A 24,538-nucleotide genomic window follows, 5' to 3' on the forward strand; every position below is an offset into this window, starting at 1 on the left:
TATCTTTACCTACTATGGTCCATATATCTCCATAGAGGAACCTGATGTTCTATAAGATATCTCCAGGTTACAAGTAGCAAAAGTGGGTTTGTACTTCCATCTCTCTGGAAGTTCTGGATCTCTGTATTGTATGTTTTTTAAGACTCTCTCAACTCTGGTTGGGTCAGGGAAATGAAACCTGGTTGGTTTATTTCTGGAAATCCAAATCTTTCCTCAAGTGATTATGCCTACTAAAAGTCTGATTGACACAGCCTATTTCAAACATACGCGGTTTAATACTCTCTTGGTATATGATAAGGTCTGGCAGGATATCCGATCCATTTGTCATATACCGCTGTTTCATCAGTTTACTTCTCTTGGGTACAATCCCAGCCCTTCCCAATGTTTTCAGGACAGCTACATACATTTTGTTGTGGGTCAAAAATGTTGACCCTGGGTCAGTTTTTCAGAAATAGAGCCTTCTCATCTTTTCAGTATATAAGTAGTGAAAATTGTCTAACCAGAATTGAATTCTTCTGCTTTTTACAATTAAGGGACTTTTCATCATGTATTCCTTCTAACTAAATTAGTATGGTTAGCAATGAATTTCTATAGAGCCTTATCAAATTATCAAGACGTGATTATATTCATACTTTTTATCAAAATCTGATGGGTCAGAAGAATATGTCAAACAAATTTGAGGTTATGTCTGTTAATTGGTCACAGAATTTGCATTCCATGGCATACTAATGCTTGACCAGAGTACTTTAAACATCTCCCGGCTTAAGACCAACCCCTTTAAAATCTTGTATGATTTATACTATACACTGTATACACTGCATGAATGGGATCTAAGGGCCACTTTGAATTCCTTCTGCTGTAGCAAGTCAGGCATGAACACAGTTTATATCTTGTTAACGTGTGATATTATTGTGCAACGACTTTGCACTGATCAACTGACTTCTTAATACAGATGCTAGATCTGACCTTCAAACTATTTTGTTGGGCTATTTGTCTAATGGCACATCTGATGTTGTTAGGGCCTTTCTCGGTGCTATAACAACTTCAAGATTGGTGATTGCTCGGGTATGGCTTCAGAAGGAGGCCCCAGATCCCCCTATCCTGGTGGCAGGAGTTTGTATTCCTTTGTGGGTTGGAGCTGGCGGTCATACAGAATCATCCTAGATGCAGTAAACTGAGAAAAATCTGGGCCCTGGTTAGGCTGGGATCTTTGAATCTTACACCTGGTTACAAACTGGAAATCTGAAAGATATGTTTTTGAGTGTTGCAATTGATTCTTTACTGAAGTTTGTTGTTAGTCTTCACCTACACATGTTTGAGGGTGTAATATGTATGACCTACATGCTAAGATGCTTTTTAGATATTTGTTATGCTGCATTGTAATTGTTATGTTATGTTAGGTTATGTTAATATGAATTTATAAAGCGCATTATCACCCAGGGGTCTCTAAGTGCTATCAGCGGACGTCCAGCACCAGTTGAGAACAAAGTAACCTGCTCAGAGCGACCCACATACCTCTAGGAACAGCACAGTCTTCAAACTCTTCCTGAATGGAAGGAGATTCAATTCCTTACGTAGTTTAACAGGAAGGCTGTTCCATGCCTGAGGGACTGTGGTCGAGAAGGCTCTACCACCCAAGGACGTACGATTAAACCAGGGGCAGACCAGGAAACAAGCGTCAGCCGACCGGAGAGTCCTGCTCGGGGTATAGTTAGTCAGTCGGTCCTTAATGTAGCTGGGGGCTAAGCCATGAATGGCTTTATGCGCAATACAGAGGCTTTTAAATGTAGTTCTCTGTATGATCGGGAGCCGGTTTTTGTTCGTGCAGTAAGGGCGTGGCATGGGCATGTCTGGGTTTTTTGAAGATTAATCTGGCTGCGTCGTTCATTACCACCTGGAGCCTGGCCAGAACATTTTTTAGTAGACCGTAGTATAAGGAGTTACCATAATCGAGACGCGACAGAATCAGGGCTGAAACTGCCAGTCTAAGGGTGGCAAAGGACAACAGTGGAGATAGTTTCCGAATCTGACACATTAGATCAACAGTGATTCCGACCACAGCCGACACCTGTTGTGTCATGTATAGCAAGGCATCAATTTTGATACCAAGGCATTTAACGGCCACGGCAGAATCGGGAAAGGGCTCCAGTTCTGAAGGCCAGAACAGATCATTCCAGGGGTTAGAGGCTGTGGTGTCTGCTAAAACCTCAGTTTTATCAGGGTTTATTTTTAACGAATTGGCTAACATCCAGTTGATGGTGAACTTGAGAATATCTTGCATTCTCAGATGAGCCCTAGTTGAGTGGTCAATCTGGATCAGAATCTGAGTGTTGTCGGCATAGTTATAAACCCTGCAATCCATCTGGTTCAGTGCTGCAATCAGTGGCTGCAGATAGGCATTGAAAAGCAGAGGCGATAAAGCTGAACTCTGAGGCACTCCGCATACCAGCGTGGCTGGGTGGGACACCAAATCTGCTAGTTGGACTCGCTGGGAGCGGTCCCTTAGGAAGGAGGTCAGCCAGGCCAGAGTCGTGCCCTGAATCCCTAGATCCCTAATCCGCGATAGTAAATGGCAATGATTAACAGTATCAAACACCACGGATAGGTCCAGTAATACCAGAGCACACAACACTTTTCTTTCAGCCATAGGTCTCAAATCGTCCAGCACGGAAAGCATAACCAATTCCGTGCTGTGATGGGCTCTGAACCCAGCCTGATTGGATTCGAGAAGATGGTTAGACTCCAGGTGGCGGGAAAGGGAGTGTAATACATGCTGTTCAAGAATTTTTGCCAGAAAAGGTAACTGGGAAATTGGTCTGAAATTCTTTAAATTCTTAGGATCAGCACCTGATTTCTTTAAGTGCGGAATCACCCGGGCTTCCTTAAAGTTGGAGGGAACAAGCCCTGTTTCCAAGGAGCGATTCAGGAGGGAGAGCACTTTGTCTTCAATACCCGGCCAAGCCATCTTAAAGATTTTAGGGGGGCATGGGCCAGCTGGAGAGCCTGATTTCACACATCCCACTAAGATGGACAGAAGCTCCTTGATGAGTAAGAGCAAGGTGGTCAATAAATTCGTCAGCCTGGGAGAGGGGAAGGGGGGCTCAATTGAGCAGTGAAGGATCGGGGTGTGATGGATTTCTGTAATCAGATCCTTTATCTTACCCAGAAAAAAGGATTGAAAATCATGGTAGTCCTTTTGACTTAAGGTAGCTTTTTGCACCCTAACCTTCTTTAACTCGTTTAGGGTCCTAAAAACCTCTTTCTGAGGGTTAGCAGCCTGTGCGATGGCAGCCTCATAAAATTCGGCCTTCCGTAATTGGATGGCTTTTTTATAGGTGGCAAACTTCATTACATAGGTGGAGTGGGCACTGGGTTCATGTGATTTGCGCCATGCTCTCTCACACTGACGAAGTGCTTGTTTTAATTCCCTGAGTGTGGTGTTGAACCAAGGTGTCCCCTTACCCTTGTCTACCAATCTGATCATACGGGCCGGTGCCACAACCTCGATGGCTTCCCTGAGTTTAGACAATAGGGTGGCACTCTCAAACTCCAAATTATCCTTCCCGAGTGAAATGTTATCTGCGTGCAATAAGATGGCTATCAGGTTGGTCGCGTTGACGTGCTTCCAACTGCGCAGTGTTTTCCATTCAGGCATGACATTGGTCTTTTTTGTGGAGAGGGAATATTGGCCAGCAATTAGATAATAGTCCGACCAGGAGCATGGAGAGATAACTGTAGGACCAATCAGCGGGCAGGAAGACCTGTGTAGGTTCCTTTTTGAAAGCGGCCGTCCGCTCACGCATCTCCATGAGCACTCAAAGATGGTTGATTTTTAGTGTGTATTTCTAATCACAGTTTAGATGAGTTGTAAAAATTACTTATGTATGCACTTTATATGTTATTTCCTTCTTGGGATTATGTGAAACTGAGGCACTTTGTAACAAATACATGAAACTAATTGCACTTTACAGCTATATTGCAGTGCTATTTTGTACTAATAAGCCTTTTTATGGATATTGTTTCTTACGATGTTGTTGTTTTCATACCCTTGAGTTCTTAAATATTGTATGTATCTTAATATTGATCTACTTGAACTGTGCTTTTATGGATACGTCTTTGAATCCGAATAAAGATTAATTGAATCAAATTGAATTGATTGAATGGACACTATAGCACCATTAAAACTAAAATGAATTACAGACAAAGATAAAAATCCTTGGTTCAGCAGAGCACTAAATGAAGAAAATCGTAAGCTGAGAATAGCAGAATGGAAATGGAGACAACTACCATTATCCCCACAGAAATGTCCACAACAAAAATATTATGAAATCAAAAAAGAACTCTTCAGAACGGAATTGGAGAATGAGAAAACCAGACCTCGGAAACTCTTTGAATTGGTTAAACATCAATCGAACAAAACAGCCAAATCAGCACTAGAATCAACAAAATCTCAAATTAGCTGTGAAGAATTCACAAATTTCTTTACATCCAAGGCAACGTCCTTGGAATCTGAGTTCAGGATACCAGCATCTTCATTGGAGGCTTCACAACCAAGTGAATCATCACTGCTCAATCAGTCAGTACCCAAAAACTAAGCTCAATGGTCTACTTTTAAACTATATGAGCACAATGACATCCTTAAAACCTTATCGGCCATTGAGCCTAACAACCACTACAACGATCCACTCCCTGCAAACTTTGTGCCGTACATTGACCAGGAGATCATCCCCAGTTGGACATCAATAGTCAATTCTTCCCTGTCTCAAGGATCCTTCCCAGACTGTCTAAAGATGGGCCAAGTCATTCCCATCATAAGAAAACCGACAGAGAATCCCGCAGAACCTAGCAATTTCCAACCAGTATCCAACATTCCCCTATTAGCAAAAGTGATAGAAAATTTTGACCAAATCATAGTACAGAAACGGCAATACTGCACATAGTAGATGACGCATTACTCACTCTGGACCAAAACAAAGCATGTCTGTTAATTCTTCTTGATTTATCCTCTGTGTTCAATACAATTAACCACGACATGTTGCTAGAACCTCTGGTGTAAAGGATGTTTTTTTCTGGGAACGTTCTTGAATGGTTCAAGTCCTAGTTGTATGAACAGATCACAAAGATTTCTGGTGAATAAAAACCTGTCAGCATCCTCCCCCATTCAGAAAGGGGTTCCACAAGGTTCAACCCTCTTCCCTTCACTATTCAACTTATATGTGGAACCACTAACAGATATACTCTGCTGTGCCAACATCTTTTTCCACATGTATACTGATGACACTCAGATTTACATTAAGATTTCCTCTTTGGAGGAGATCATAACAATGAACAAGGCATTAAGGGTGACAATGCTATGGTTAACAAGCAATTAGCTTAAACTAAATGGAAAAAAACTGTTTTCCTCCTATTATCCCCAACCAAAAGCCCGCCCATTATAAAAGAATGGACCAACTTGATCATCACACTCAACTGCATCCTTAACATTGTAGAATCAACCAAATCTCTAGGAATCACTCTAGACTAGAGCCTTAACATGCAATCACACATCAACATGTTGGCTAGAAATGCATGATTCCACCGGAGTTAAATTAAGAAACTGAAACATTCATCCAAGCAGCTGACCTCAAAATTACAGTTCCGGCATTAGTAATCTCGAGGATTGAAAACTGATGCACAACACATTCTGGGATCCCCAAAATTGCAACAGCTCCTCTTAAAAGCATGCCTCAATGCAGCAACAAGGCTTATACAATGTTTAAAAAAATTTGACCACATCTCTCCTCACCTGAAAGCGCTGAATTCGGCTACCTTATGAAGCCAGAACTCAGCTTAAATTGGCTTGTATAATACACAAAGCGCTACACTTGAATTCACCAAGATATGTAGCTCAGAAATAGGCGATTTCCGGGGGAAGCAGACAATCCAGGAGCACTAGAGACCTAGTGCTGAAGCTACCAGTTTCCCGGAAAAAATAAACATACGACAGAGCGTTCTCGGGTGCTGCACTGAGAATATGGAATATGGAAAAAATATGCTACCTCCAAGCATCAGAAGGTTACCCAACCCCGCAAGATTCAAGAAAGAAACTAGGGGCCAGATGTACGGCCATTTCATTTAGCACCTCTCAAGTTGTGACTTGCAAATTGCGAGGAGCTAAATGAAATGTATAACTGTGTATTTGACTCTGTTTGCAATTCTCTATGGGGTCTCACATTGTGAGCCTCATTAATATTAATGAGTCTCTCGGAATTTGCGAGCTCATTGGGAATGCCAGCCCTCCCAGAGATGGTGGCCTGCTGGGCTCAGTAGACCACCATGTCTGGGACTGCTTTTAAATAAAGCAGTTTTTTTTAAATTCATTAAAGGAAAACGGGATGCATTTTTTAAAAAAAGGAACCCCTTCCCATCTGCGAATGCATTATCACCTACTTGGAGTAGGTCGTAATTGTGAGTGTTTTGCGACCGCAATTGTGGTCGCAAAACATTTGAACATGGTTTTGAGACTCGCTATTTGGAAGGGAACACCCCTTCCAAATAGCGAGTCACAAAACCTATTTAGCGAGTCGCAAAAAAATTGCAACTCGCCAAATAGGCTATGTACATGGCCCAATAGGTTTTTGCATATGCAAACAGGTTCGCCAACCCGTTTGCCCATGCAAAAATGGGTCATACATCTGGCCCCAAGTTCTTTCTAATGAGCAAATTCATACAGTAACCAATACAGAACAACCACATAAGAATCCCCTAAATCCTCTTGCTTGGAGACACAAGAGCCTTTTTGCTAAGATCCAATTTGTCCTTTTTAGGGCTCGCCTGGCGTTGGAGCGCGAAGCGCTCCCGCCAGCGAGTTCTATAGTCGCCTTCCTCCCTGTCAAGGGAGTAGCAGCCCGACACAGAGCTGTGAACGAGCCGACTCAGGTCCGTGAACGCGCGGGAACGTCAACGTGCACGTTCACGCGCGTCACGCTCCTGTCCTCCCGCTTCTCTGCCGAGGCGCGCTCCAGGCCGACTTGCTGGTGTGCGTCACAGCGTGTTCCAGCGGCCGGAGGTAGGTAAGTGAGGGACGGGGGGCGGCGGGATTTTTTGCTTTGTTGCTAGCTTGTTGGATTCCCCTTTCTATTCCTTGCCTGTACTCATCTCATTGGCCTGCTTACTTCTTTGTTGTCATTACTTCCAGTTCTCCATTTCTTAGCTCCATCTCTTGACCTTCTGTTGCATTTGCTGATTCCCCGTTCTGTTTATTGCATGTGCTCTTCCGTTTGCCGGACTCTTTCCTTATGTTGCGTTTTCTCCCCATTATCCATTTCTTGACTCCGTGTCCTCGTTCTATTGCTTCTTCCTTGGATCTCTTTCTGTTTCTTGTCAGTATTTTTCCTTTGTTGGCCTTCTTCCTATCTTTGTTGCTATCACGCCTTGTTGTATATGTAAGAAAAATGTCGTCGATGCTCATGAGGTGAACTGTGCAGTGATAGGTGTGTATAATTATACCTATAATGGCCATTAATATTGTGCGCAGTATAAACGGGATTATTTTGGGCGCTTAATGCTAGGTGAAAATTATTCCCCAATTGAATGGTACTCGATGTATCGAATGACAGTTTGAGTTTGCTCTCTAAAGACATACATTAGGAACGTCACCTGCATGGGACACACAAATGCTTCGAAAAATAAAGTACAACTCGCAGCGCCATTGGTAGGACCGATGTGAGCTGCAGGTTCTGTGCAGTGTTTTCAGAAGGCATAAAAAACATCTCGGCATGTTATGATGCGTTAAATCTATGACAAAGAAGGGACAAATTATGTCGAGAAAATAGAAATGACGCTGCATAAAGTGGTGCTTTCCGGAGCAGTATTTCCTTAGTATTCCAGCACAACGCATAACGTGAACGTTTCTTTAGGAAGAAAGGTGTGCACCTCGAGCATAGCTGGTTGATAACGTCATTCACCACATAGCAATTATGTTGTCACGCATGAGCACAGGAACATTGATTTGCAACTCTGTGTTAGGAAATCTCTCCCTACTACCAGAGTGAAATAGCTTTTGTAAAACATACAATGTTGTACTTGCCAAAAAACAAGTCTTAACATGCTCACCTCTTTTAATTAAAGGACTCTTTTATCAAGTTTCTCACTTATGTTGAGAAGTGGCTTTCAGTTTTGTTTTTAATCTGTGTTCACACCACAGGTATCTGCAACATATCTTCTCGCAGACAAAAGCCTATCTCCGTGTATAAACGGAGATTATTGATGCTATCTTAACTTACTCAACTCATTAGAACGATTTTAATTCCTGAATACAGCAAGCAACAACTAAAGTTTACATATTAACTTTAGAAAAATACCTGCCACTGCACTGCAAGTGTAGTTATTTCAGGAACTTGATCCATTAACAAATTGTTTTGCTGAAATTAGCTAATTAACCAGCAGTTGGTAGAACAACGCAGTAAACCCGCTGTGACTGCAGGATTGCATATTTGCAGTAACCCCAATGCCGCCCCTTTATCCTAAGAGTTGCTGGATATATCTACAACTCTAATGCCCTATGCAGTTGCACCAGTAGAATCATTTAGTAAGCACAAATAGCTAAGATACCTCCTTGAGAAATGTCCCTACTGCTGTAGTTTAGTCAGCTGGAAGGTCAGAGGTTGTAATTTAGCCTTATAGCCCGCCGTAGAGGGCTATACCGGCTATTAAAGGCCCTCTCCAGCGTTAAAGGCCCGAGCCGAAGGCAAGGGCATTTAACAAGGGAGTGGGACTTAATAGCCGGTATAGCCCAGCTACGAAGGGCTATAAGGCTATTAGAACATTCTGCCACTAGAGGGCAGAATGTTCTAACAAAAAAGAACAAAGCCTTATGGGAGCGTGAGGGATTGGAATCTCCTCAGGATTCTTGAAGCCTTTGTTCACAGCCAGAGCTGTGAACAAAGAAACATTGGAATGTTGGAGCTCCAGGCTTATACCAGCCATTATAAACCCGGAGCACTCGATTGTTTTCAATGGAGCTCACAACATTCCAATGTTCTAATATAGCCTTATAGCCCGCCGTAGCAGGCTACATCGGCTATTAAAGGCCCGCTGCAGCATTGAAGGCGAGGGACTTTAACAAGGCAGCGGGACTTTAATATCCGGTATAGCCCTGCTACGAAGGGCTATAAGGCTATTAGAACATTCTGCCACTAAAGGGCAGAATGTTCTAACAAATAAAACAAAGCCTTCAGGGAGCGCAAGGGGATTGCAATCCCCTCAGGCTCCCTGAAGCCTTTGTTCACAGCCAGAGCTGTGAACAAAGAAACATTGGAATGTTGGAGCTCAGGGCTTATACCAGCCATTATAAGCCCGGAGCACTCCATTCTTTTCAATGGAGCTACCAACACTCCAATGTTCTAATATTGTTTCCTCCACCTCGTTCCTGTATTCATCCAGGGGGAATAAAATGAGCATAGCTAATGTGGGTAACAATAGCTAAGGTTAACAGTGCCTCTACACTTGTAAGGCTGCATTGAAAAATGACTTTGACAAAAATCAGAATAAAAGAGTGAGAGGAGACTCATAAGTTTGGACGCACACAACCCTTAACTGCTGAATTGTTACAATCATCCTCTGCTTGTAAAGGTCCATGAAAGTAGAAGATGTATGCACATCTTTTACTTCCTTTGAGTGTTCGACAGGGGTTTGGGTGCACATTGAAATGTGTACCATATGCTGTGGCTCATCCGGTGGGGAGGGACGTTTATCATGAAAGTGGATTAGAGGACGGTGGACCATCCGCGGTAGAAGGCAATGGGCTGACCATCCAAGATGATATTAACAGACAGTATTGACAGCACAGACCATCCATGGGGTGTTCGGGGTAAATGGGTATGTCCATCCGTAGGTGCTATTTTCAGTTTATACCTCATGCCTCCTTAGCCGTCATGCTATCTATACCTCCTTGAGGTTTAGACAGCCAGATATATATCTGCGGGATGCCAGATGCTGCCTATCCAGGTGGATACTGGAAGCTGACCATCCATCGTGGGACAGGAAGCTTTCCCATCCATAGTGAGGAACAATTGTAGTTACCATATTCTTCCAAGGCAGATATGAGATACCCTCCATCATTCAATAATTTGCACTAAATTGGTTTGTAAAATCCTATGCTGCAATCTCTGATTGCACCTGTTTCTTTACCATCCAGTTTAGTACCAGTCTTTACCATCCAGTTTAGTACCAGTCTTTACCATCCAGTTTAGCACTAGCTTTTACCATCTAGTTTAGCACCACTCTTTATCATCCAGTTTAGCACCAGTCTTTACCATCCAGTTTACCACCAGTCTTTACCATCCAGTTTAGCACCAGTACTTACTATCCAGTTTAGCACCAGACGTTACCATCCAGTTTACCACTAGTCTCTACCATCCAGTTTAGCATTGTGCGAAATAACTGGAGCAGTTTTTGCGCTTTATACTGTCCAACTTTATTGTGCTCTTTTTTTAAAACCATATTGTTGCTGAAGAGAATTAAAATTACTATTTTGGCACTTTTGATAAATAAAATTAGTGGTTTTATGAAATTATGAATTTTAAGGGTCAGGACTGCTTTTAAATATCGCAATATTTCTAATGGCACACGAGGGAATGTTTTTACGCTGAAGTACAAAAACAAAAGCCAACAGGAATATTTTCCTTTTTAAAGCATTTACAAACAAGTGTTGTGGTTGGAGACTGCAATTTCAGTGCCCATAGACCTGGCCACTTTCACTCTAACATACACACACACACAATTTGTTCATCCTTTTGACTTAACCTTATAAAGAATTTTGAGGGGAACGTGGACATGGGGTTATGTCGACATTCCACCTGTTAAGATGAAAACTGATGCATCTAAATCCCTGCTTTCCCATTTGACTTAATATATTGTTCCGGGCACATCTGTTTGTTTCCCTTATGGAGAGGAAGGGTATGTGATTCATTTGCAGTGTTATAACAACGTTTATTAGGAATTTGTTAGTGAAGCAACAGGCAGAAAAACAAAAGAGTCTGCACAAGAAGGAAACACTTAGATAGGTTTGCAGTTGCTCTGATGTACTTCATAGCTAGTCTTGTTTTCATAGTTTTTGCACTTGACTGTGTTTCTTTAACGTAATAAATTCCTTTATTGTTTCTCATCACATTGATTGTAAAGCTAAACTGAATGGGTTATTTTATCTTGTGTATATAAGAGGTATATTAGTTTTATAAATTTAAATGAACAACGTTTGCAGTGAGGCACTGTTTCTGTAATATTGTGACATTGTATTGTTGATGAAAATGAGTTTGTTATAAGATGAAGTGGAGAAGATGAGTTGGTTGCAAGATGTAACACAGCCTCTGGTTGCAGTTTTTTCCAATCTTTGGTTGAAAATGGACTTCTCAGAGGCAGCTTGACAGTTTTAACACACTGCCATGACTTTAGTCACCCTCCCATCTACTTTAGCCAACAATGTGTGGTTCTCTTTGCAGAGGAATGGAAGGTCATGTGCCAGATGGTGGCTAGTTCCACACTGGCACATGGATCCAGACTCAGGCGTACAGTTCTCTTAGGGATATGGCACTGATTAATGAGAATGTCCAAAAAATCAGGGATGATGGTAAACCCGGTATAGTACACACTACAAACCATCTTTGCAGTGAGACCATACTTGACGGACGTTTGAGGTACCTGGGTTGACCATCCATGCACTGGTAATACAGGGTGATGTAAAAGATACTACGCTTTGTTGGGAACATTTGGGTATACCATCCATAGGGAAGTACCGTGAGTTAACCTTCCAAAGGGGGCAGGGGTACTTGGACGTCAATATCGATCAGTAGCGTGCCACATGTTCACCATCCGTGGTGGCACAGGGGCTGATTCCATGCGGGCTGGTGGCAGCTGACAATCTATTAGAAATACAAAGAGCTGCCCATCCCTGCGCGGTACATAGGTTAACACCCTAAGGATTCAGAGGCTGACCATGGATGGGGGTTATGGTAGAGGGAATGAGTATTAAGCGAGTTCAGGTGTTCACCATGGATTGAGGTATAAAGTGGTCTGACTACAGCTCACAAATGATTTTCTTTAATCACTTTCTATTGCAGCAAATAGGCAAAAAAATAAATTGTTCGTAATGTTCAGAACCTTGCCAACCCTCTGATGGTCCCTACAGTATCCCCTCCTACCAGGAGTTGCACAATCCCCTAGATTCCTTCTTTACCAGAAGCTGTTGACATTAAAGCCTTTTTGGGTCTCGCTGGCAATGCATCCGCAAGGATGCATTTGTCCAGCTGGAGACCAATAGCGATCACTCTGGGGGGAAGGAGGACAAGAGGGTGCACGAGCTTTTCTTTCTGGATTCGTGTGCGCGAACGCGCACGTTCCATCCTGCGCCGCCCTCCCATACTTTCAGCCTAATGCGCACGCATGCACACAGACAGACAGACACACACACACGCGCACACGCACTTACACTTACACAGACACGCAGGCACACAGACAGGCAACCCCCTCCTCCTCCCCCACAGTCACACACGCATACACACAGACTCCAAGACACACGCACACACGCACGCTCACACACATACACAGCCCGCCGCCACGCACGCGCCCACACATGCCCCCCCCCGCCCTCGCAGGCCAGCCACAAAGCGAAGCCCCACTCACCGGCAGCAGGACTCTTCCTCCATTCTTCGGCACCGGGGCGCAGGGTAGGCTCCTGCCTGCTCCGGTGCTGCAACCAATCGCGGCTCTTCCGGCTCTTCCGTGGGAGGCGGGGTAGGCTCCCGCCCTCCTACTTCCTGTTTCCGGTTGTCGCGCCGGCCTGCCTGACTTCCTGGTCGCAGGCCGGCAGAGTGACGGCGGTGATTTGCGGTATTTATTTATTTAGTTATTTATGCATTTTTATATAGCGCGGACTTTACCCGAAGGCGGTATTTATTTATTTATGTATTTTTGCATTTTTATATAGCGCGGACTTTACCCGAAGGCGGTATTTATTTATTCATGTATTTATGCATTTTTTTTCACTCTAGCACGAGCCGAGCTAGGAAAATATTGGCAAGTCAATCGTGCAACGAGCATCATTTAAACACAGAAAAAAACAGAAGTTTCACATTTCCAAAACATTTCCTTGTTGTAATTTGTTATAAACGGTAATTTGTTAACATGAATTTAGAAGCATTCATGCCACCCACTGCCATGCCCTGATAACGATGCCAGTAGAGAACGAAGTCAAAAAGGCAGGTGGCATCTATCTGCCTTCTATATCTAACCAACGTACAAGAGAGGATTTTATTGACCACTTATCCTAAACCAAGGTAGTTCAAGGTGCTGCCAAATGCACTGATGAAGGAAAAGGAAAGGAGGTTCAGTAAAATTAAATATTGCTTAGGGTCACACAGTTTGTTCAACTGAGCTGAGGAAGCCAAGATTAATCATAGGTTTCTTGGAGTCAGTGAGTCAGTCAAATATTCTTTATTCGGATTTTCATACCCATGAAAGAAAACATTGAACGTGTAAATGGATAATATATAAACATTCATTACAGCAATTCTATTAAGGTCAAAAGAGAAATATTCAGCAAAGCAGCCTAAAGTCATGAGTCTTGATGATATTAAATATGAGTACATTTCCAGTACATTAAGACTAAACAAACGACCAGCCCTAAAAAAATAAAATGCTAAATGTATACATTTTTGCTTACTACTTTACATCTATTGACTTTCCCCGGTGATGCATGTTGGTCCATCAAGAACTGCAAAGCACAGTCACGTGATTAAACATGGCATGAATTATTATTATAAAGATTCTGTAGTGTTCTTCATCAGTTTTTGCACACCTCCAAGCGTTTCAACGGAAGCAATGCTTGTACATGCAAATGTTCAGAACTGTTTGTGGACATCTTTAGATGCTGCAGAGAACAAGGAGTAGAGCAAGCATGCTAATAGCTAAAGTATTACCTAATGTTATGTGATGGCAATAGATCACACAGACTTCTTCTATTGGTGTTGAAAGAAGTTTATTCTTTGGGGCCAGGCACCACAATCCAGCTAATAAGTGCGCACTCAAATGGGGAATGACACATTCAGCCATTCTAAAAGTGAACAACAGCATTACAATAACACCAGTCATGGTCAATGGTAGAGATAACATGCTCATGCCACACTTGAACTGGAGTCGTATTATACACAGAGCCCTGGTGGGGGCACAATATGTTTTCGCTCTCGCTTTGCGCAGCCCTGAGGCACTTTTGGTAATATAAAAGAGGCCGCAGATCCTTTAGCGGCCCATTCTGTAATACAGCTAGCACTGGCGCACAATTAGAAACAGTGCTATCATCAGAGGGCATTCCCTCTTTTGTTTAGGGCACGGCCTACATGTTGATAATGCCTGCTGTTCCTACCTGTAAAGTGCTTTGAAAATTTGATGGAAGGTACTTCTTTGTTGAATTTTGATTTTCTTTTCTGAATTCAGTGGGTCCTTGGTATTTCAAGTGCACACTTATTCACTGCCCTGGATAAGGTCTCACAACTTTATCACTCCTTTGTGCTATCCTACTCTTACAACTTTTTAAAAGCCATAGTTCTTGAGGTTTAGTTCAGTCAATGTCGAATCAGTGTCAAATTCATGTTGATGTGCTAACTTCACCACCACCTAGACAGTATATAGGACAAAACTAAGGAACAACTGTTACTACGTCATAATGCAAATGGGTTCCATCCTTTTAATCCACCCAGATTTTTTGCTTTCACCAGGTTTTTGGAAAGTTATTTACAACAGTTTAAGCTATTGCCATTATAAATTACAATAACTTTCATTTAAGTATGAATTATTAAGCCATTGTTATTTGTAATATCAATACATCTAAGTCACGTAAATACAACACATATTGCATTACAAATGCTATAGGTGTCACAGTTGGGAAAGTTAAAACTATTGGCATTGTAAATGACAAAGCTATTAATTTAGCTATTTTCAAAACCAAAACATAAAAAAAGATTTGTGATTTACAATACCAATAGCTCAAACTTTCCTAATGCGAGACCTATTGCATTGCAAATGCTTGTTAATATAGGTTCTTGCTTCCCTTGATAATATGGTTCTTCTAGACTTACATTATTTGAATTTGCAAAAGTCTTACTTATTAAGTGAAGTGGCTGTTACAACTTTGAATTGGACTTTAATTTGTTAAACGCTATCCAGAGTATTGTACTAAAGAAAAAGTAATCATGTCCTGTACTGTGAAGAACTCTGACACCCTATGGGGTCATGTTCGCGCTACACAAAACACTTAATAAATAAATAAATTGCTCTTCTGTAATGATTTATATCTTTTTGAAAATAAAATAAATCGATAAAATGTATACTAATAGTTCAGTGTTGCAGGTAGAGCTGATTTTGGGAGGGCCGCGAAAGGCAGAGCAATAAATAAAGATGCCTTTAAATACAGAGGCATGCAGTCTTCACTTCGGGGGCCCCCTGCGGGCCCCCGGAGTGAAGGAGAGGTGGGGGGTGCACACGGGGGGTACCTGTGGTAACCCCCTGCATTTGCATTAACAAAGCGGCAGGCACCGCACGGTGCCTGCCGCTCTGTTAATGCAAATGCATTTGGCATTTTTTTTGATAATCAACTTTATTGATTTTACATAAACAAACAAAATACATAAACAAACAAAAGTCATTGGTTGCAGCTCGCTAATCAGCACATGTAGTAGGTCAGCGATAGTAAAGAGGGCAGACAGGGTCAGTCCATTCCAGTCCAGCAGTGCCCCCTGCATAGCAGTTACAGCATAGCATGGAACATAAGAAAAACAGAAAATCATGGAGGTATCATATTGAACCGTTTCCCCCATATTTTGTGAAATAATTCCTGGCATCCTCGGGCTTCAAATAGGGCCTCCTCCTGGGTCCCGCACGAATCCACCCCTCTCCTCCATCCCCTCACAGTTGGCGCCCTGGTCCTCGACCAGTGCAGCGCTATGTCCCTCTTGGCCACCGCCACTGCCGTCCCAAGGAGACATTTTTTCGCCCTGGAACGGTCTAGACCGTCAAAGACCCCCAGCAGCATCCACAATGGGTCATGTGGGACCACCCATCCCAGGGCCCGGGTGAGCTCCCATTCCACCTCCCCCAAGAATGACATTATCACCGGGCAGAGCCACACCATGTGATAGAAATCAGCAGAGGCCATGCAATATCTCGGGCAGTCCGAAGAGGGTCGTAGTCGGGCATGGAGCAACCGTTCCGGGGTGAGGTATGCAGCGTGGAGGTAGTATATCTGTACCAGATGCAGCTTGGAGGACGCGGTCAGGGTTCTCGGTGCCATAAGGGCATCTCTCCAATCCGCCTCCTGCAGGGGACCAACCCACCCCTCCCAGCGGGCACGAAGTCGGTCTAGGGAAGTGGGGCCATTGTTCACTAGGGAATGGTAAATGCGGGACACTCCATCTCTGCCCAGATTCCCCATCATCACCTGGGCCTCTAGCGGGCTAAACTCTGGAAGGGAGACAGGTGTGTGTAGAGGGCGTGGAGTAGTTGTAGGTAGCGAAAGTGCTGGGTGTGAGAAAGGGCGTGGCGTTGCTGTAAGTCTGTAAATGAGCGGATATGGTCCCCCACCCAGACATCTCCGAGCAACGATACTCCAATAAGGTCCCAATGGCGGAACCCCTTCATGGACGAGACCTACCGCAACCAGGTCCCATGCCAGAGCGGTGTCTGCCGAGGGAGTGTTCGGTCCCACCCCACATGTCTCAAGGTAGCACGCCAGGCCATGAATACCGTTCTGGTGATCGGGGCCATTGTCAGTGGCACTGGACTGCCGTACAGAAGTGCCTGAACCTGTGGGAAGTCCATCGCGCTGAGTTCCACCCGATAGGCTGGGTCGGACCAGCCGTCCGCATACCAGTCGTGGATGACGATAAGTTTAGTGGCAAGGTAATAAAGGTGGAGGTGGGTCACCCCCATACCTCCATCAAAGGGAGGAATGCGGCTATGTGCCAGGGATATGCGCGGTCTCCCGCCTCCCCAGAGAAACCGGGTTAGGCCCCTGTCGAGTTCGCGGGACCAGCTGCGCGGGAGGGGGATGGTAATGTTCTGCAGTATATAAAGGAATCGGGGGAGGACCATCATTTTGAAGAGCGCGCTCCGACCCAGGGGGTTGAGGGGGAGAGCTTGCCACCTCTTAAGATCTGCCTTCATCCGGACGACCAAGGGCGTGATGTTCAGGGCCCACTCAAGCTCCGGCAAGAGAGCAGGCACTCAATTGAGGGAGACCACACGTGGAAAGGTAAGTTCAGGATTTAATGGTCACACTGCCAAAGCGGGGCACGGAATAACGGCGGCCTCCCGATCATCCCACTTGGGCAAGAACTTTGGGTATTTATTATTGCAGGCGCACCCACTGGGGATGATGAGCGGCGGACCACAACTCCAGTGTGACCATTAAACCCTGAACTTACCTTTCCACGTGTGGTCTCCCTCAATTGAGTGCCTGCAAAGGTTTGGATGTTGGCGGCTAGCTACGGTCGCGAGGTGAGGCCCCAGCTACAAGCAGTCCTTCCTGACATCCCATGATGCCGGGAATTCAAGGAACGTGGAAGTGAATTGGCAAACCGAGGCAGGACGGTGCAAATTCACCAGGTTGGAACACACACAAAGCGGGGCACGGAATGACGGCGGCCTCCCGATCATCCCACTTGGGCAAGAACTTTGGGTATTTATTATTGCATTGGGGATGATGAGCGACGGACCACAACTCCCAAGAGGCTTTGCATTCAGCCACTCCCGTGGCAGGTAATGAATGCAGGTGCGCTTCAGCTCCACAGCGCTTGCAGTAACTGACCAGTATGCCGCAGATGAAGGGACGTGGAAGTCCCGAAACGCGTCCGGCTTTTAATTCTGATGGGGTGCTGATGTTTTACCCTGTGCTGGCAGTGTGACCATTAAACCCTGAACTTACCTTTCCACGTGTGGTCTCCCTCAATTGAGTGCCTGCAAAGGTTTGGATATATATATATATATATATATATATATATATATATATATATATATATATATATATATATATATATATATATATATTATATATATATATATATTTATATTTATATATATATATATATATATATATATATATATATATATATAGATTGACTTTAACTGTCTGCCCATACCCAGTCTCTTGCAGATTTCTCATATTCGTTGCCAGGAGTCCGGGTTTTGTTACTGCTCTTCAGACTATAACGTCGACGGTCATGGGGTGACAGCAAGTATTGTTTCTTCATCTCTTTGTGATTCTTTTGTTGTTGTCTTGTCTCTTTTGGAGTGGGCTGCCAGTGGGTTCCTGTAGTTTTTCACCTCAACTACTTAATGGGCCCTATTAGTCGCCATCTGTGCTGGGTCATCTTACAAGTCTGTTCCTGTTTCTTCATATGGTTTGTTGGAGGGCTACTCTGTCTCCTTTTAGGTTGTAAAAGGCTTTCATATTCTGGTGGTTTCTTCTACCCAGGTCCAAATTCGTCTGCTTCCATGAAAAATGCATGTTATCTTTGTCCATGATTTTCAACTCAGCTGGGAACATCAACATGTCGTTTTACATTCAGTTACTGAAGTTGTTTCATTATATCCTTAAAGGAATTGCATTTGTGTTGCATGGCCACTGTGTATTCCAGAAAAAATCTGGACTTTTTTCTTTTCTATTGTCCTTGTACCCTGTTTCCTGGCTGTTTGCAAAATATTTTCCCATTTCTGAAGTTCAGCAAGGTTAGAACAACTTCGGAAAGGCTGTTTGGTGCCACCGTCTTACTCAGCCAGTCTTCCTGAAAGATCTCCATGCAGGGTCTTTCCATCTTCTCCAAGATCCTCCCTATCTCAATATTGCTAAGTGCCAACATCGTTTGGCATCTTCTGCCCTGTGTTCTAGATTCTCAAGTTTGCTACCTGAGGGAAGTAACGAGCATGACTGTTTCGAGTTTCATTGTGCTTTCCCCACTTTCTTCTGGTCTTTTTTTAGAAGGTTGATGTCTAACAACACTATGTCTTTGTTAGTTTCTAGGATGGTCCTTCTCTCACGGACATCTTGCACTATCATGTCGAATTTGACTGATGGTCATTCTAGCATTAGTCGTGATGCGCCATTGGCCCCTTTCTTTGCCTGCTCATTGTGCCATGTCTTTAGTGTTGGCTCTCGTCTTGTTATGTGCAGGAGCTCTGTCAAGCTGCCATCTGTGCATAAATTTGGTGATAACCACTTAAAGTTTCTGAGGGCATTTATTGGATGGAACACAAGTGTTTTTGGGCAACATTCCTTTGTTTATGTTTTTGTTTTGCCTCCTGGATGCCACTTTCAGTAATGCTTCATTTGCATTATCTGGACTTTCCTTCCTTGAGCCCTAGATTTCCAGTCCTCAAGGGGGCTGGGGGAAGTGTGCACAGGACTGAGGGGAAAGCCACAGCAGTTGTCAGTTCAATCAGGCCCTCAACCACATTCACTCCTCACTCACTGTGGTGTTCTGCCAGCAATTTCTTCTGTTCTCTGCTCAGGTGTAGGAAGTCAACTCCAATCAACCATGCTCCAGGCCCAAATCTCTAGTCTTGCAACTACTGAGCTGCAGGCAAATGGGCGAGAAGGTGCCTATGCAGTGTGAGTCCCATTCGCCTCTTTGTTACAGGGTAGTAGGGGGAGGAACTCCCATGTTTGCACCCACATGTTCAGATTCTCACCTACTCATTGTAAATTGGGAATAACTGGAACCTCTCAGCATTGCAACATCACCCCACCCTTGCCCAGAGACACATGTATGACATCCTGCCACTCGGTGCTCGGCTCAGTTGCGGGCCCAATTTCGATCTGTTTTCCATGCTGTACGCCACATCTGTTGCAGGGGGCTGCTTTTGGCTGGGCGCCGTACCTAGAAGGCTCTTTGTTTTTGTTTCTTGGCAACTTTCCCTCTGAATTACAGCTTGATGAGCTTGTGGGCCAGGAGCTCTGGAGTTCCATATCTTGCATCATGCTTCTCTTGTCCAGATTCTTTCTCAAAATATTATTGGATAATCTCACTTTTAACGTAAGACTGCTGGAAGAACTACATTTCACCCATATCCTGGTGCCCACATGCTGACAGTTTGTAGCGTATACCTTCAGCTATCAGCATGCATATCCGCATGCACTATGGATGCCTTCTCTAAACCTCTTGAACAGGGTTCCCCAAAATGGGTCCTGGAGGGCCAGATCCATGCCATATTTGAAAGATAATTACATTTATCTAAATAGAGCCATGCTAATAGGCTGGCATGAATCTGTCCATCCATGACACACTATTGAGAACCCTACTCTAGAGAGAGAGAGAGAAAGCAAGAGAGAGTGTGTGGGTGTGTGCGAGATGTTTGAATTACCATTGCCTATGCGGTTTCAGTTCTATGTGAGAGAACCTGGCACTGCTGGAAGATGTACTAAGAGTAGAGAGAACCCCAGCAGGCAGGTGCACACCTCACAATTGGGTGGGTGAACTTCTGCAGGGAAGCGGAGGCCAATGCCTCCTCTCATCATGTGGGCTAGAGGCCTGCCTGCCAGGGCCAATTGCCAGGCTCCAAATAAGTCTTTTAATCTTCCCTGTCAAACCCTGGGAAAATAGAATGCTCTTTTATACCAAAATGTTTGAAAAGCAGCACATTTCTACGGTTTCCTTTTGACAATCTCACATTTTCTCTACTACAGTGTATTATCCGGAATGACGGATGCAGTCTTGGCCCGCGTTTATCGACATAGCGATCTGGATCTACTTGCACAAGAAGCCTCCATTCCAATTGTCAATGGACTCTCCGAAGTGTACCACCCTCTCCAGATCTTAGCTGACTACCTCACTATACAGGTACAATAGTCCCACATGATCTAAAGAGGAGATTTTTGCCAAAGAAAACACCTCTCTTTGTTTGTTTTGAAAAAGGGAGTACATGTTCCTCACTAGCTATCTAAACAAAATAGGTTTCTGTAAGCCAGATAGGTGGTTCTGTAAACCAGATGGATGGTTGGTGTACCAAACAAGATCAATATGAAAATGGTGAATTTGGAATGGATGCACGATTTTAATACATTAGGTTGTCTAACTACTAGAAACATTGCCATGTTACATGCAAACAAACGATTACTGAAGAAGATTAAATTTTTTAATACTTTACTACATATCAACCATAGCTGAGAATGCATTTTTGAGAGTCATCTTACATAAAAACTGCCCTATGATTGTTTGCTGGTCTAAAAGTGGGCTGAAAAAGTGGGGTTCTCTAAAGGACGTGTGGTCAATGTAATTATCCGCGTGGCTTTACCTCGTAAACTAAATTTCTGTGATGCCAATTGTGTGCCACCCAACTGGTATTTTGGTTCCGCGCTGACTTTTCTGTTATTGAGTCCGGCAGTATAACACAACAACTGACATACATCTAAAACCAGCCAGGACTAGCGGCGTGTTCAATGGTTGTTAGCTGTTTAAGATAAATGAGTAACAACAATGATTTTGTTGGAAATAATTATTACTGACAATGTTTTCATTATGAAATTGTGTGACTGTAAATTAAACATTACTGAGGCCTGTGGAAGGGGTAGAGGTCTTCAGAATATCTAAATCATCCTCTTTATGTTCACTCTATATTAGACATGTACACCCTTTTCCAAGCCACATCTTGTACATCTGTATACGTTACACCGCATCTCTTTTCTCTTCAGCACCCTCTTTCCACTCTCTCTTAAATGCAGTTCCTCGCATTTCCTTCACTTCACCACACCCAAACAGACAACATACTCACTCAACTGTAAGCACTGCCTTTTCTTGTACATTCACCTTATGAATATCAATCAATATAATATACTTGATTACATTTTAAAAATAAACTCATAAAAGTAAATCACAGTGTGATACATTACATACATGACGACATCAACATGGATTACAGTTTAAAATACTTTAAAACAGTGAAGGTTACACTTAATTAAAATTCATAGCCATCGAAAGTGGATGTATTAATTTATAGCCCAAAGTGTTATGTCTTGGGCAAATCCTAACTATATGCAAAGTGTCACCAGCAGAGACATTGTCACATTCACACAAGAACAACATGGAATGCTTATAACAACCATAATTGGCGGGCAAAAGCTGCGGAAATAAATTAAGCCGAAAAAAGTAAAAAATCTTCGATGATAGCTGGACATGACCATAGTAAGATAAGGCTCCACATCACTCATAGTTTTCACCAATATCATATGGCATACTGAATGCTTGTTCAATGCTATTGCCTCTCATTCTGCTGCCATCTTACCCCTTACCACTTGGTTCACCCATTTGTTGTCAGTTTTAACAATACAACTTGGATCAGTATAAGGCTCACGTCTCCCTTTTCATATTAGAAAAACATAGAACATCCAAGGGATTTGTAATGAGTTGTCCAGATTTATGCAATCATCCACGATCACACATTTAAGTCCTAGCTCTCCTTTTGTCCAAACCGAGTGCCAAAGCAACAAAGGGCAAAGACGAATACAATCTATAACATAACCCATACTCAACTCTTCATGAACAACTTCAGAAGAAGAACTTTGTGGAACCCCTAAGAAGCTCCTGAGAAATTTTTGTTCAGCTATTTGTATTGGTGGAACAGACCCATTGCCCCAAATACCACAACCATAGCTGACTATCTGGAGGCATTTGGCCTTAAAAATATCCAGAACTGTCTATGTGTGTGCGCCCTAACTGACGAGAGAAGTCTCCAATACTATACATAGCCCTATTGAAAGCCATTACTTTATAATTTATCAATGAATGCCAGTTAAGGCAAGAATCAAATTGAACACCCATATTTCGAAACTTATCAACCTGGCTAATGTGGTGACCCTACAAATTTCATAGTTTTAGTCTTAGATGGGCCAAACTCAATCACATGTGATTTGGAGAAATTGGTGGACAAGTCATGGCTATTCATAAAATCAATAAAAATGGTCTAAGAGTCGCTGTAACTCCCTGGTGGTCCGTGCAATTGAAACAGTATGATCTGCATAAAGAAGATCAGGGATTAGTTGACCTCCAACGCTAGGAACATCAAGGGGGAATTCCCTCAAAGCTGATTCCAGTCATTGATACAAATGTTTTACTTAAAAGTGTGCTTGTATGCAACCCTGGCGAATGCTACGCTCCAATTTAAAGTGCGGTGTGCATTCCCCATTAGAGCCATATCTAACAGATGATGAAAGATCTTTCTGCAAATCATGCAGAAAGTGAACTAGTGCAGGTTCTACCCCCATCTGAGCCAACATGGACCACAGCTTAGAGCGATTAACTCTTCCGAAAGCTGAGCTGAGGTCCATGAAGGCAAGGTGGGTTACACTCCCCATAGCCTTAATGTACTTACAGATCAACAGACAAAGATTCAAGATATGTTCAATGATGCCCTGTCCCAACCTGAACCAATATTGCAGATAAGACAAAATGCTGTGCTCCTCTGCCCAAGTTGAAAGCCAATCCAACAGCACCTGACCTATAATTTTAACCTCCGAATCAAGAAGGGATATGGACCTGTAACAAGCAGAGTCTGATCTATTTCTCTTATAAAAAATTGGGACAATAACCAACTAACCCATGTCGGTGGCGGGGAGCCTATAGCAGCTGCTTTTAAATGCAGAGTTATTAAAGGGACCCACACGTTGACAAGGGAGTTATAAAGATCACCAGGTACTCCGCCTGGCCCGGGGGCCTTGCAAAATGCGATGCAGTGCGCGCTACGAAATTTGTTTTATTAATTAAATTGTTTACTTACTTCCAATTATCCATATTCCGGTTTTTAGCAAACCTCACCCTGCCCCTCCCCCGCCCCGCCTTCCTGCCCCCCGTAACTCCCTCCATGGGCCACGGCTGCAGTAAGGGAAATGTGGTGGGGTGGAGGCAGTGTGGGAAGGGCAGCGTCAGGGACGCAGCACGGGGGCAGTGTGATGGGGCTGAAATAAAAAAAATCAATAAAACTTACCTGCTGGTCTTCTGCTCGCCGCACTGCTCCCAGGGCTTCTCCTCTGTTACAGGTTGAAGCTCCCAGCTTCTCCTGTGGCTAACCCCCACGTTGCTCTCACCATGAGAGCAGCATTGGGATTGGGCGGAGTGCGCTGGTTTAACGCTCCATTGGGACTTGGGACCCTGTGCCTGCTGATCTCTATACCCAGCAATACAGCTGGGTTGGAGAGATGTCAGTGCGCATGAAGGTTTGGCTGGCTGAGACAGCCGGCCAAACCATGTTCACTGACAGCAGGGCCCACCACTCTGCCCCGCCCTGCGGCAGTGCTGTGGCCCCACCCCCAAGACAAGAAGAGGATGAAAAATGAAATGATGTGCACTTAAATCATTTTACTTTTCATTTGCCTCTGCAGGCAGTGGGGTGACGCTCCTCTGCCATATCGGAGGAAATGCCCCTGTCTCTAAATACGTAATTGTCTTGACAGGAGAAACAAGGGTGCAGATTAAAACCCCCCAATAACACAATCACAATAAATAAAGACTCTGAATGGAAA

General features: G+C 43.6%; 1 protein-coding gene across 2 annotated transcripts in view; it reads left to right on the forward strand.

The window, feature by feature from the left end:
- OTC (ornithine transcarbamylase) overlaps positions 1–24,538 on the forward strand; it is a 248,363-nt gene that overhangs the window by 179,423 nt on the left and 44,402 nt on the right. For both annotated transcript variants that reach the window (XM_078658269.1, XM_078658268.1), the window contains exon 5: positions 20,711–20,864. In XM_078658269.1, the coding sequence (XP_078514395.1) occupies positions 20,711–20,864 (154 nt within the window). The remainder of the gene's footprint in view (positions 1–20,710; positions 20,865–24,538) is intronic.

The sequence above is a fragment of the Lissotriton helveticus genome, chromosome 8 (genome assembly GCF_964261635.1).
Source record: "Lissotriton helveticus chromosome 8, aLisHel1.1, whole genome shotgun sequence".
In the NCBI taxonomy this organism is placed as follows: Eukaryota; Metazoa; Chordata; class Amphibia; order Caudata; family Salamandridae; genus Lissotriton; species Lissotriton helveticus.